The 13,620-nt window shown below is 39.9% G+C and overlaps 2 protein-coding genes across 5 annotated transcripts in view; one reads left to right on the top strand and one right to left on the bottom strand.

Moving 5' to 3' along the window:
* Positions 1-366: 366 nt before the first annotated feature.
* On the top strand, positions 367-11,912 carry LOC136829841 (DNA replication complex GINS protein PSF1-like). Its single transcript, XM_067088829.1, has 6 exons — positions 367-629; positions 4,121-4,185; positions 5,596-5,691; positions 7,521-7,611; positions 9,865-9,981; positions 11,135-11,912. Exons 1-6 carry the CDS (start codon positions 555-557, stop codon positions 11,273-11,275), a joined length of 585 nt encoding a protein of 194 aa, XP_066944930.1. The 5' UTR covers positions 367-554; the 3' UTR covers positions 11,276-11,912.
* Positions 11,913-11,963: 51 nt separating this feature from the next.
* LOC136829840 (tRNA (uracil-5-)-methyltransferase homolog A-like) overlaps positions 11,964-13,620 on the bottom strand; it is a 59,644-nt gene continuing 57,987 nt past the window's right edge. For all 4 annotated transcript variants that reach the window (XM_067088825.1, XM_067088826.1, XM_067088819.1 and 1 more), the window contains one exon: positions 11,964-13,329. In XM_067088825.1, the coding sequence (XP_066944926.1) occupies positions 12,715-13,329 (615 nt within the window). In that variant the 3' untranslated portion in view covers positions 11,964-12,714. The remainder of the gene's footprint in view (positions 13,330-13,620) is intronic.

The raw sequence follows: 13,620 nt of genomic DNA, 5'->3' as shown, positions 1-13,620 counted from the left end.
CTCAACCACAAACGTAAACAAAATTCCAAACCGTTTTCAAAAAAACAGATTAATTCTGAATGATAAAATTACATTTAGAATAATCCATTAAATGAGTTAGATACACAAATTCTATAGAAAAATGCCATTTATTCGTCCAATTCTAGTTTATTGTCTCAACTTCGGAAAAGTTCCTCGGTCCAGTTCAGTAACGACATCCGACGCGAAGACCTATTTAAATGCATTTTTTCACAAAGATTAACGCGATAGATTAATTCTGAATGATAACATTACATTTATAATATTAAATTAAATGATTTTATATATAAATTTTATATAAAAATGTATTTATTAGGACAAAATGACGTCTTTTAGCGAAGGATCGCCGTAGGGAACGCGACGCGTCAACAAAGACCTACTGCTGGAAGTCTCGTGTGCCTCGAAAATATCCTTCTCTCTCCATTAATTACCAATTAAAGCAATTACCGAGTAATTACCGTCTCGGGGGATAATTAATTGTCCTTTTGGACTAATCGTCGTCTCTTTTCCTCCGAATCGACGCAAATCGGGTGGAAATGTTGGCAGACAAGGCGTTGGAGCTGCTTCGGGAGCTGGAGAGGAGCAAAGATGGACTGATGCCGACGTTTAACGTGAGTTATTTTTTTATTTTTTTATTGTTTATCTGTTTATTGCCTTTTTTATCTGTTTATTGCATTTTTTGTGCTTGTGGTGTGGTGTGTGTGTGTGTGTATGTATTATGTATATACGTGTGTATGTATATACGTATAGTGTTTGTAGGTTGTATGTATGTACATGTATATATATATTATATATATATATGTATATATATATATATATATATATATATATATATATATATATATATATATATATATATATATATATATATATATGGTAATTCTAAGCCAAGTCGCATGTGAGCTAGACTATGGCAATTGACGTTTTTCTATGTTATTTTACTTGCTTTACAAGAATTTAAAGTAATATTTTGTCAGCCGGCTGTAACTAAGCTGTCATTGACTTTTGAAGACTACGACTTGAATTGCCTAACGCAGGGTAGGTCTAAGCCAGCATTCGCTTGGCAAACCCCCACCCCTCCATAGCTAATACGGCAAAATTGTAACCAGTAAACACCTAAAAATACCAACATAACTACCTAGTGGTGTTTACTGGTTACAATTTTGCCAGTATAGCTATGGAGGTGGGGGCGAGCTTGCCGCAGAATGTCGGCTTAGACCTACCCTGCGTTAGGTAATTCAAGTCGTGTAGTCTTCAAAGATCAATCACAGTTTAGTTACAACCGGCGACAAAATATGACTTTAAATTCTTGTAAAGGAAGTAAAATAACATAGAAAAACGCCAATTGCCATAGTCTAGCTCACCATGACAGCCGGCTTAGAATTACCATATATATATATATATATGTATGTATATATATGCATACATATATATATATATATATATATATATATATATATATATATATATATATATATATATATATATATATATATATATATATATATATATATATATATATATATATATATATATATATATATATATATATATATATATATATATATATATATATATATATATATATATATATATATATATATATATATATATATGTATCTGCTCTGCATTGGATATTACCTTGGAAATTGGTTTTCCTGTATAAGTATTTTGTTTGCTTATCAAGAATTTACAATAAAAGTTTGTTTCCGGTCCTAACTCCAATTCCCCATGAGGGCTAGTAGTCTAATAAACATGGCGAAACAGTGATTCATCAACACTGCTTCGCCGTGCTGAGCACTAGCCCCTTGGGGTCTCATGTATTTCGCCGTGCTGAGCACTAGCCCCTGGGGGTCTCATGTATTTCGCCGTGCTGAGCACTAGCCCCTGGGGGTCAAATGTATTTTCCCGTGTTTAGTACCAGCCCATGGGTATTCAAAGGAATATATTTTGCCGTGTTTAGCACTAGCCCCGGGGGGATCAAATGTCCTTCAAATGTCCCCAAGTGCATTTCACAAAATTGAAACATAGAGGAAATCCTCAATTATTTAGGCTACATATATTTTATTTTTTGTTGCGATAAATTCTAGTTCGCAAGAATTATGTATATAGAATATTTTTTTCATTTTTGATGAAGATTTGAGTAGGAATGTTTGGACTGGAAACGAACGTTATCCGAACTTACAGTTATTTTGTGGGGGTCGACTGTAATTAACCTCAGAAGTTGTATGTTATTGTATGCAGGCCATCCTGGAATGCTATCACTCTGCCCTCCGATTAAGTAACACGGCCTGCTAGGTTAGGTTAGGTTAGTACAGTTCCTTTTATAATAGGTTTCCTTAGCCAATCCCTTCTTGAACATATGGCTCCCTAATGACTTGTGCATGTGTGGAACTATTCCATAACAACAACATGGCAGTCCAGTCTTTCTCCCAGCAATTTTTTCCCCCCCCTCCCAAATAATAATTGACTGACCATAAACAAGACCACGTCCTTCATCAGCAACACTAAAGGTATAGGAAAAATCAATTTCCAAGCTAATAGTCAGTGCAGAGCTGTTGCTTAGATTTACCCAAGTTAGGAAGGTAATTTCTGGTTAGGTTACTTGGGAAGTCCAGAGGGGCCGGTACTAGCCTAAAGATGGTGCTCATTTTGCATGGAAAGTGGTAGTTACCAAATTAGAGGGGTGTGGTAGCAGTCTGCAGTTTTACCCTTAACCTAACAAGGAGCACAAGAATTCATAAAAGTAAAATTGGAGAGAGAATTACATCTCATTCCAACCTAGCGTACTGGGTTCTATAACTGGCAGGGGGTATCCAACCAGGGTCCCCTTCCCCATCCTCCAAGCTGTGCATTCACGCATTCATATTCCTTACCTTGAGCTAGAAGGGGCTCATTTCCTCTTGGCCAATTTACAGTCCTTGGAACACTCTTGCATCCAAGGTTTATTTTGTGTAGGTTAGGGTAGGCATTTATCAATGGAAGGTATTAGCCTACATGATTCTAGATGGATAAAGAGTCGTTTTACATCTCCCTCAACACTTCTTGCAAACAAGGCAACCATTTCTAAAATGAAGGTAACGTCATGAAAAGTTGGAGGAGTCGGAAATCATAAGAATGTATGAAATTTTAATTGAGCAAAAATGTTAGGTAATTATCATGACACAGAAACCTGAACAAGCTCAGTTTGCAGAATGCCTCCTAATTTTAGCCAGTGTCTAAGAGTTTTTTTTTTTTTTTTTAGAGAAATTCCTTCGATAAGGAACAAATCCCAAATTTTCAACGTGAATTATGTTTTTCTTAGCTCTACAAACCAGGGCATTTAATCATGATCCTACCTCAACCACCCCACATAGCACCTGATACCTAAGGAAGGAGCACTGGCTTAATGGTAGGTGGTTAGGGATTTCTCCCTACTCGCCTGCCTATCTCCAGTTAAATACCTGGTTGCAGAGTTTCAGTGACCGTCCAAAAAATCCCCAGAAGGCTAGATCTTTGTATAGCAATATTATCATCCCTGTGAAAGTGGTAGCTGAGATGGCCTCATGCAGCTTTACTCATTTTAAAGACAATCTTTAAAAGTTGTAACTCGAGCTTTTTTTTGAGGAGGGGGAACAAAAATAACCTTGAAAATTCATCATAGGCTTTTAATTGATGGTTGGGAGCATAGGATTACGTACGACAGTAATTGCAGTTGTACTGTAGTGGTCAAACTACAGACACCACCCTGCTGACAAACATTCAGAGACACAAACAAACGGGATCGCAAATTAAAATTATGTTCAGAGCTACCCGTAAGTTCAGATTTGTTCTGCGCGCCTCTCCTATAAAATACAGTATTGTAAGTACAGTGAATTGTGTTTTAGGATGAAAAAATGGGCAGCACTGTACTGACTTGATATCACACTGTACTTAAATAGGCATGAAGAGTATAGTAACCAACTTACAAACAATTCAGCATACAAACGGCCGTCTGGAACGCAACTCGTTTGTGAGTAGGGTGGTGTCTGTATATCCGGTTGCCCCCACCTGAATTTTGATGCTTTGTATGTGATGCAAGTTCTTGGAACCGTATTTCAATTTTCCCTTTTCTCTTTCTCAGGAAGACCACATACGACTTGTCCTGGAGGAGATGAACGTTCTCTTTGAACAAAATCAGCAAGATGTGTAAGCTGCTTGTTAATGTTGTTGCAACCCCTGACGATATGTTTTCCTGATCATTGAAGGAATGCCAAAGCCCATTTATCGCGCATCGCAAAGTCCCTGTAAGGGGGATGGCGCCGCCAGTGCACCTCATGTTGTGCACTGTAGGCATTGCTCAAGGTTCCTTGCAGTGTTCCTTCGGCCCCTAGCTGCAACCCCTTTCGTTCCTTTTACTGTACCTCAGTACATATTATTCTCTCTCTTCCATCTTGCTTTCCTCAACCCTCTTCTAACAATTGTTTCATAGTGCAACTGGAGAAGGTTTTCCTCCTGTTACACCTTTCGAACCATTTTACTCTCGGGTTTCCTTTTGAGTGCTGAATGACCTCATAGGTCCCAGCTCTTGGGGTTTGGCCTAAATTTTCTATTCCAATTCCACATTGGAAAGTAAGGGAGGGATGTGAGAGTGTTAAGTGGAACGGAATGGAAAATAAAATTTAGGTGGAAAGTAAAGGAGGGATGTGAGAGTTTTAAGTGGAACGGAATGGAAAATAAAATTTAGGCCAAAGGCCAAGCACTGGGACCTCTGAGGTCCTTCAGCACTCAAAGGGAAATTGAGAGTAAGAGGGTTTGAAAGGTGTAACAGGAGGAAAACCTTTTGCAGTTGCGCCATGAAACATCCGTTAGGAGAGGGTTTGGGAAAGCAAGACGGAAGAAAGAAAATATGAAAGGAGGTACAGTAAAAGGAATGAAAGGGGTGGCAGCTAAAAGCCAGAGACAGCTGCAAAGTAATGCCTACAGTGATCCACTACGAGGATCACTGTATAGTGTATGAACTGGAAAATATGGTGAATTTTGTCATTGTCAGCATCAGGAAAAGGCCGTAATAAGAAATTGAAATTATGGTAAACATGGTTATTATATCTTAAAGTCTTTCTATAGATTTTAAACTGCATAACGCATCAGTCAGTTTTTAAAGTTGACCGTTGGCTAGTAGAATTGATATGAATTCCCCTTAGGGGGTTAGTGTCGTTAGTAGGCATCCCTTCAGCCCCTAACTGAAACCTCTTTCATTCCTTTTACTGTACCTCCGTTCATATTTTCTTTCTTCCATCTGACTTTCCACCATCGTCTGACAATTGTTTCACAGCTCAACTGCGAGGTTTTCCTGTTAGACATTCACCTACCTACTCACAATTTCCTTTCCAGCTGTGAATGACCTCGTAGGTCCCAGCGCTTGGCCTTTGGCCCAAATTCTATATTCTGTTCCATTTTAATAAGAAATAGAAATTATGATAAACATGGTTATTATATTTGAAAGTTTTTCTCCACATTTTAAACTGCACGAGGCATGTCAGGTTGTTTTACAAGTCAGCGACCGAGTGGTAGAATTGCGATGTGTTGGATCTGACAGCATTTGCGGTTGTTTTCCAGCAACGCCACCGTGGCAGGAGACGTGAAGTACTTCTCTGGCGTCCACCTGAGACACGCTGCGTTGGAACGGAATAAGAGATGCCTCCTCGCCTATTTGTAAGTATCACTGTGTTATTATCTTTTCCTGATATTAGCAGATATGACTTGGACCATCGACGGATGGTATCGTCTGTCACTTTTTCGTAAGTTGTATTTTAATAGAGATCTTTCATCCCCCGCCGAATAGCTAAAATCCCCGAATACTTAAAACCGCTCTAAAAACACTTAGAACTGCCCATTTTGATAGTTTAAACACAAGGAAAACCCTGTAAAAATGCTTATAACTTAGTATTTTAATTGTTTTATCACAAAAAGTGCATTTATTCATGAAAATGATATGAAAATACAGTAATTAGTGAAGATTTCTCGGTGAAAAATACCGCGAATGGGCGAATTTTCTGCAAATAATGGGTAGATATGTTCCACAGAGAAACCCACGAATGCACGAGTCCGCGAATCGTGAGAATGCGAATACGGGGGATTACTGTATTCACAGTTGATCCCTGACCCCCTTTTCCTGACGAGGGCAACCCTATTTGCTGAACAGCAGCAATAATGTGCGGTAAATGTGCCTCACTGTAGAATTTCTCAGTTCCAGAGGTCCTCCCCGCTGAGGAAGTCGTGCAATTTGAACTTCTTCGGAAGTTCAAGCAAAGATGCAATGCGTTGCTGCCTAATACTGTTCTCGTTATATTTTAATGATTGACTTCCATTTTTGTTTATTTATTAATATGTTAATTTATCCGTTTTCTAATAACTGGTCTCTTTCTGTGTTTTCCATTACCTTCTGCTGCTACTTTTGAATGAACACCTTAACATTCTTTGGAAGCTTGAATTTCAAGTCAGTGGCCCCTTTGGTGGGCTTATAACATATGAATAGGGTTCATCTTCTGAATAATAATAGTAATAATAAAGGTTACTTTTTCCCCATGCAACTGTTTCAGGTGTAATTTTTAGATATCTCTTTTTACACTGAATGCTAAGTGTAAAGTAAAGTCTGGTTTGAAGCGAAAGTACCCTCGGTCCAACTTCTTTTTGACGCAGGTTCAGCTTTGTTGTCCTTAAGAACTATAATTCCTAGATACTTTGACACTTAAGAACCCCTGCGTTGAATTTTATTCATTGCTGATGTTGATGTGTACGGACACCAACCTACTTGCGAACGAGTTGCGTTCCGGACAGCCGTTTGTCTGGTGAATTGTTTGTAAGTTGGTTACTGTCCTCTCAATGCTATACAAGTACAGTAGGATATAAAGTCAGTACATTGCTGTACATTTTTTCATCCTAAAACACAATACACTCTCCATACAGCACTGTGCTTAAAACGTCACGGTAGATGCACGTGACTTCAGTGTATAAGCGAATCCCACAGGAAAAATGACAGGCAGAAGTTCAGTACCGAGCGCTTTCACGTTTACCAACGCATCGTCTGGGCACAAATGAGGCGCAGATGAAAAGAAGGTTACAAAATAACAAAAAAGAACAAGAATACCGGATGGTCAGTTGTCAAAGGGTAATAAACCCTGTGACAATTGACCATCTGGTATTCTTATTCTTTTGTTCACTCTGTAACCTTCTTTTCACGTGCGTCTCATTTGTGCCCGGACGATGTGTTAATGAATGTGAAAGCGCTCGGTACTGAACTTCTGCCTGTCATTTTCCTGTGGGATTGGCTTATACAGCACTGTATGTACAGAATAGGTGCTCAAAACAAACTCTGAACTCACGGGTGGCAAATGGGAGCGCTCTGAACACAATTGTAAATTGCGATCCCATTTGTTTGCATGGTATCTCTTGGAAGTTCGTAAGGAGGGTGGTGTCTGTATTGAAGTTAATGTGACAGTCAGGGTAATTCAAATTCCACGTAAAACGACTCCTCATTGCAGGTACCACAGATTAGAGCGGATTCGTGACATGAGGTGGGAGTTTGGGAGCATCCTTCCGACCAACATTCGTGCGACCTTGTGCGAACCTGAGGTAAGCATTAACCCATTACATCCCAACTTTTGTATTTTTTGAATTTCTGGGATTTTTTGCTAAATAATATATATTTAAGGGTCAAGAAAACATATGAAGTAGAAAGAAAAAATCTATTTCTGAGGGTAAGCTTACAGTAAGCGGTCCTCAAATGAGGACGCTGGGACAATGGGTTTTATGTTCATGTTTGTTAAGTAAAGTATTATCTTTTCAGATAAAGATAAACAGTTCCATATTGTCATTCTTACTTAAATGTTATGAATTCCCACCCAAGTTCTAGCTGAAAAAAAATTTAATTTCATAAACTAAATGTACTTTCTTTTATTGTTGTACCTGACAATCTTATTTTCTTTTATGATAAGCGCTGAAACATTCAGTACAAAGAGTCACATTGCATTTAGAGCAAAAGGTTCTTGGTTTTGCTGTACATGGTTTGTTCGTACGCCTCTGCTGATTGTTGCGCTTTTCAATAAAATGATCTTTACCATCATAACGAACATCAGCAAAATGTGTGCGCGAGTGTAAGGTACCACAGGGTCTTCCTACTGAGCCTTCCATGCAAGCCAACTTCAGATAAGCTACAGAAATTGCCCTTTTGAAATCTAGTAGATTCAGATGTGTGAAACCATGTCCTTGGTGCAGCAATTTATAAATGATCCATGAGTTCACAACTGCCGTATCTCTCATTCTGATGAATAAAGGCCAATACCATTTCTTTCCTCGAATAGAAACAGAATATTTCCCCACTAACCAATCATGGTGATCTACACCACCCATACATTTATTATAGTCGAAAATTACATTTGGTTGAGGAACGCTTCCTTTCATCATTCTTATCGAGTTGAGGATTCTTACCACAGCTTCAGGGAGTTATGCCCATAATATTTTACCATCGTTTCGTCAACACTAACTAATGCGTTCCTCAAATACTCCGTATTGAACAAATGATTTCTGAAGCTTCGAAATCAGGCTTCTTACTTTGAATCCTTTATCCCCTTTGATATTTTCTGCATCTGCATTATCACAGAAATGCACAACACTCTTCCGACCTTGACATTTATTCCGAGACATTGCTCTTTTTTTTTTTACAATAGAGACACCCAGGTCTTCATCTTTTGACCAACAATGCCTCTCCGATGGTAATTTGTGGTAATTTGACAAAAGAAGAATTCCTGTCAGAGATTTCAATTCACCTACGCTGAACACAAAATCCAGTTTGTTTCTGCTGGCCGCGGCATGACGAACAGTTTCCTTCACAATGTGATCATAAATATCTGGGGACGTTATTGTTTCATATAATTCCCAGAGGTGTTAGGTGATCCAAGTCTTCCTTCATTTTCTTCAAATTGTCCTGGAATGTTTGTCCTCTCTATTTCACTTCAAAACAACTTTTTAGAGGTAGGCCGGTACGTTCACGTCCAGCGTACTTCGACAGGTTTGATCAGGATTTATAATGCTTCATCCCAGCGTCCTCATTTGAGGACACAATTTTCAAAGTTGATAATGAACAACTTCCTCTGATTTATAATTGACAGTTTATACTTAAAATGCTTGGGTAATAGATTAATTTACTATACTTTGGGAAATTCATTATATATTAGTTAAAATAACTTGGAAAAAATTACTCGAAATTACGATAGGATAAGAGCACATTTTTGTACAACTTTGGTTGTTCATAAAAGTCTTGTAAAGTTCTTAATACTAATAAACAAAATGTCATGGGGTGCAATATGAAATAAATAATGCATGCATTTATTCAAATGTGATAAATTGATAAAAAGAGGTAAAACAAATCTTGAAATGTCCTCAAATGAGGACGCTGGGATATAATGGGTTAAGAGGGCAAATGTCCTCATAATGTCAAATAAGTATACCTTAGTTTAACCAGACCACTGAGCTGATTAACAGCTCTCCTAGGGCTGGCCCAAAGATCAGATTTATTTTACGTGGCTAAGAACCAATTGGTTACCTGGCAACGGGACCTACAGCTTATTGTGGAATCCAAACCACATTATAACGAGAAGTGAATTTCTGTCACCAGAAATAAATTCCTCTAATTCTTCACTGGCCGGTCGGAGAAGCGAACACGGGGCCAGCGAGTGCTAGCTGAGAACGGTACCCACCTGTCCAGTGAGGAACTTCCCATAAAGTCAACAACAGTAAACAATAACTGGGTGCGATTAAGCTTGAACGAAGACGTCTCCGAATTCACTGTGTGGGAGTTTTAATGGGTGCTTTTTATCTTTCTTTCAGATTCAGTGGTTTAATAAATACAACAAAAATCTAGCAAGCTACATGAGGTCCCTCGGGGAAGGTTGCGGATTAGACCTCACGCAAGACATAAAGCCCCCGAAGAATCTCTACATTGAGGTAAAAGAACTTATACGCTGACGTAAGAGAATTTCCACACCGAGGTAAACTTGCGTTCTTCGAAGCGCAGTCAGGGTCATGACGATCAAGTTGTTTTGGTACAGTACAGTGTACCTCACATGGTGCACGGTAGGCATTTCTTAAGGTTCGTTGCAGTCGTTTCAGCTCCCAGCTGCAACCCTTACATTCCTCTTACTGTACCTCGGTTCATATTCTCTATTTTCCAGTCTTACTCTCCACCATCCCCTACCAATTGTTTCAACATTATTCCCAGTGTTGAGTGACCTCATAGGTCTCGGTGCTCGACCCTTGACGTAAATTTTATATTCGAGTTCCAGTATCACGTCTAAAATGGCAGTGTCTAAATAACTGAAACACGATAGCTGGGAAGCGCTCGAGTCTCCTGAGTTAAGGCGTTGCTATATTTTTGGCTTCTGGTTTTCAGATCAAAATTCAGTTTGAAGTAAACATCATAATTATATTGTTTTACAGAGTCCTGTCATGTTTATTTTGTACAGAGCTGTTCATTGTCCTTTCAGTAGCTCCACGTGTCTCTTGCCACACCAACAATTTTCCTTGGCGAGGGTTTTGGTTGTGTAAATATTGTTTGGCTTAATTTTCAGGTAAACAGCCTCTGCTACGTTTTGTTACCTTTGATACGAGTCGGCTGGTAACTGCGAAGCAGTTGCTCGTTTCCCTCTGTGATTTCAAAACTTGAAGTGTGTTTATTTCCCGGGAATCGAATAGAATATATAGAATTTCGGCATCATTCAGCCCTGGAATGGAAATTGACAGTAAAGAGGTCTGAAAGGGGTAAAAGGGTAACAGGTGGAAAACCTCGCAGTTAGGAGAGGGTGGAAAGTAAGATGGAAGAAAGAGAATATGAAAAGAGGTGCAGTTAAAGGATTGAATAGGGTTGCAGCCTGGGCCTAAGGAAGGGACGTTGCTAAGAACATCAAGTAGTGCCTACAGTGCACTGCATGAGGTGCACTTAACAGCACTACCCCCTTTCAGGGTTATACGCCAGGAGATAATGTAATTATAAGCAATCACTCTAAAACGTCTGTACTCGGGCGACTGTTGGCCGCTGTGAGTGAACCTTGTTCGGTCTTTCTTTGGTGAATATTTCTTCTAATAAGCTTTTCTTTTTCAGGTCCGTTGCCTCCAGGACTACGGGGAATTTGAAATCGAAGAAGGGGACACGGTGGTCTTACAGAAAAACACAACACACTATCTTCTGATGGCTCACTGTCAGCACCTCATACGACAGGGCATTCTGGAACACGTGGAATGAATGGTTTCACTTCCCTAACAGAAATTTCAAAGTTTTTCAACGGTGGATTTGGAGAAACAAATCGACAGTTGTGTGTGGGTACATGTATTTGGAAATTATTCTCTACAGAAGAGAGCTTTCGGGAATCTGCGGAAAGCTTTCGGGAATCAGTTCAATTCCCTTTTTCAATCTCGAATGAAAAGGGGAATCAAACAGATTCCCAAAAGTTATCTGTGGAGATTGATCATTAAAACTACTTGTACCCATACATAACTGTGGATTCATTTCATTTCTTCATTTCAAGACTCAAGATATGAATATTTTTTAAATTCAGTGGTTCTCAACTGGGGGTCCGTGAAACTACTCCTACTCTACAGTCACGGACCCCTTGTGGTCCAGGGACCCCCAGTTGAGAACCTTTTTTTTAAATGATGGTTTTGTGTTTTACAAAATACATATTTTTTGTAGCCTTCCCAAATTGAGGTTTCTCAAACTCAGGTTAAATTTTTTTTTCAGTTTTATAAGGGACCAGTTACGCAAAGTACGGAGCTATTCATACTGTAGGTACTACATGATTCTGTTAAGTTGAAAAGTATTGAACATCTGTGATAAGTTTTTAACATTTGTACCATTTGTAATAAAAAGAATCTTGGCAGTACACCGTGGACTTTCTTCGCAAAGATAGGGATGACACAACACAGGCAAATTGTTTTGAAGGAGACTTACTTTATTTGTAAATACTTTTACACTGGGTACAACAGTGCCGATGTGACGTACATGTAACCTTGGCATTTCAAGACCGACAGAGCATAGACAAAGAGAGGGCTGGTGCTATTACTAAGCCTGACAATTGTTCACCTTTTTCAGCATTAAAATAAAACATCTGATTTTTTCAGCATTAAAATAAAACATCTGATTTTTTCAGCATTAAAATAAGACATCTGATTCACCATAACCTATTTGAAGGTCAAAATACAATCTTGCACGTGTACAGATGCTATAGTTGCTGTTACCTAATGATAACATCACATCAGTAGCCCTTGAAAAACATACATCACATCAGTCGCCCTTGAAAAACAATGTCTTTTTTGTCAGAGAAAGAAAAGAAACCAAAATAAAGAAAAACGGATCAGGCCTATGGCCTGCCATCACTGGGGATGAAGACATCCCCAAGTTGCTCTGTGGTCCTGCGTAATGGTCAGAGCTCTTCATCCTCTCAGGAAATCATTTTCATTCCCTACGAGTTTACTCTTAAAAATAATTATACCTTACAGGTGGAATGACTTGAGTCCATATTAGTGTTCCTTACAGTAAAAAGATTATAGTCATTCACATTTAATAAGAAACTGTTCACACAAGGCTTCCGCTCGATCGATATGTTCCTCTGTCCGAGACGAAGGGAAGGATGCAAAATCATCGGAGTTGCATTAACCCTAAAACTTTGACACTCAAACTGGCAATCAGTACCTAGGGCCTCTGTTGTCCCTCCTGAACATGTCCAGTCCTGTGCGACGGGGGGGTATCATGTCGTACTCGTAATCGTCTCTGCTGAGCCGATACGGATCCGCAGGCCGCCTGTCGTATGGATCGCGCCGGTCGTACGGGTCCCGCCTGTCGTAGGCGTCTCGCCTGTCGCCCAGCTGGTTGTAGTTGGTCCCTAGCCGGTCGAAGATCCTGTTCGAGGCGCCCGGAGCATTCGGAACGTCGTTGTAGAACCTGTTGAAATCCGAGGGCTGCGTCTGCTGTGTCCTCCTCTCGTAAAACCTCTCCTCGCTGGGGTAGTTGCCCATGAGACTACCTGCCATTGCTGGCCCGGCCCCCATGAGGGAGGCATCCCTGGTGTACCCACCGCCTCGCATCTGTCTGGCCACCATAAGAGGAATTCCCTCGCCGTACCCCCTCTCGAATGACCTGCCTCCCATGGGCACCGGTTCCTCCTCGAACTGCTGACGTGGGTTTGCGTACGGCTGGTACAATTCTTTCCGCCGCCTTCCCGACACGGACTTCCACGAACCCATTCCTGTACTGGCTGAGGGACCATCTCCCTCCTCTTCGTCTTCATCCTCTTCCACCTCCTGTTTGGGGAAAAATGCATCACGCTACAGTACAAACAATTCTGAAATGCTCTCAAATGGTCAGTCTCGACTTTGCACTCACTCTAACGACGGTTTTGTCGGGCAACTGCGAGGTTTTCCTCCTGTTGCACCTTTCAAACCATATGACTGTTAATTTCCCTTTCATCATTGAATACCCTCACAGGTCCCAGCGCTTGGCCTTTGGCCTAAATTCTATATTCTGTTCTCTATCAGTCCTGACCACAAATCCCTTGCATTTTTAAAAAGCTGCAATCTGCTCATTCAGCATAC

This window comes from Macrobrachium rosenbergii, chromosome 45 (genome assembly GCF_040412425.1).
Source record: "Macrobrachium rosenbergii isolate ZJJX-2024 chromosome 45, ASM4041242v1, whole genome shotgun sequence".
NCBI classification, from domain to species: domain Eukaryota; kingdom Metazoa; phylum Arthropoda; class Malacostraca; order Decapoda; family Palaemonidae; genus Macrobrachium; species Macrobrachium rosenbergii.
The sequence above is the reverse complement of the archived record's forward strand: the minus strand, read 5'-3'. Positions and strand labels throughout refer to the sequence as shown.

Excerpts from the sequence above, each read along its gene's own strand:
- LOC136829841 (XM_067088829.1), top strand. The coding sequence starts at position 555 with ATGTTGGCAGACAAGGCGTTGGAGCTGCTTCGGGAGCTGGAGAGGAGC. Across the intron at positions 630-4,120 it reads GACTGATGCCGACGTTTAAC|GAAGACCACATACGACTTGT; the intron begins GTGAGTTATTTT and ends TCTCTTTCTCAG. Across the intron at positions 7,612-9,864 it reads CGACCTTGTGCGAACCTGAG|ATTCAGTGGTTTAATAAATA; the intron begins GTAAGCATTAAC and ends TCTTTCTTTCAG.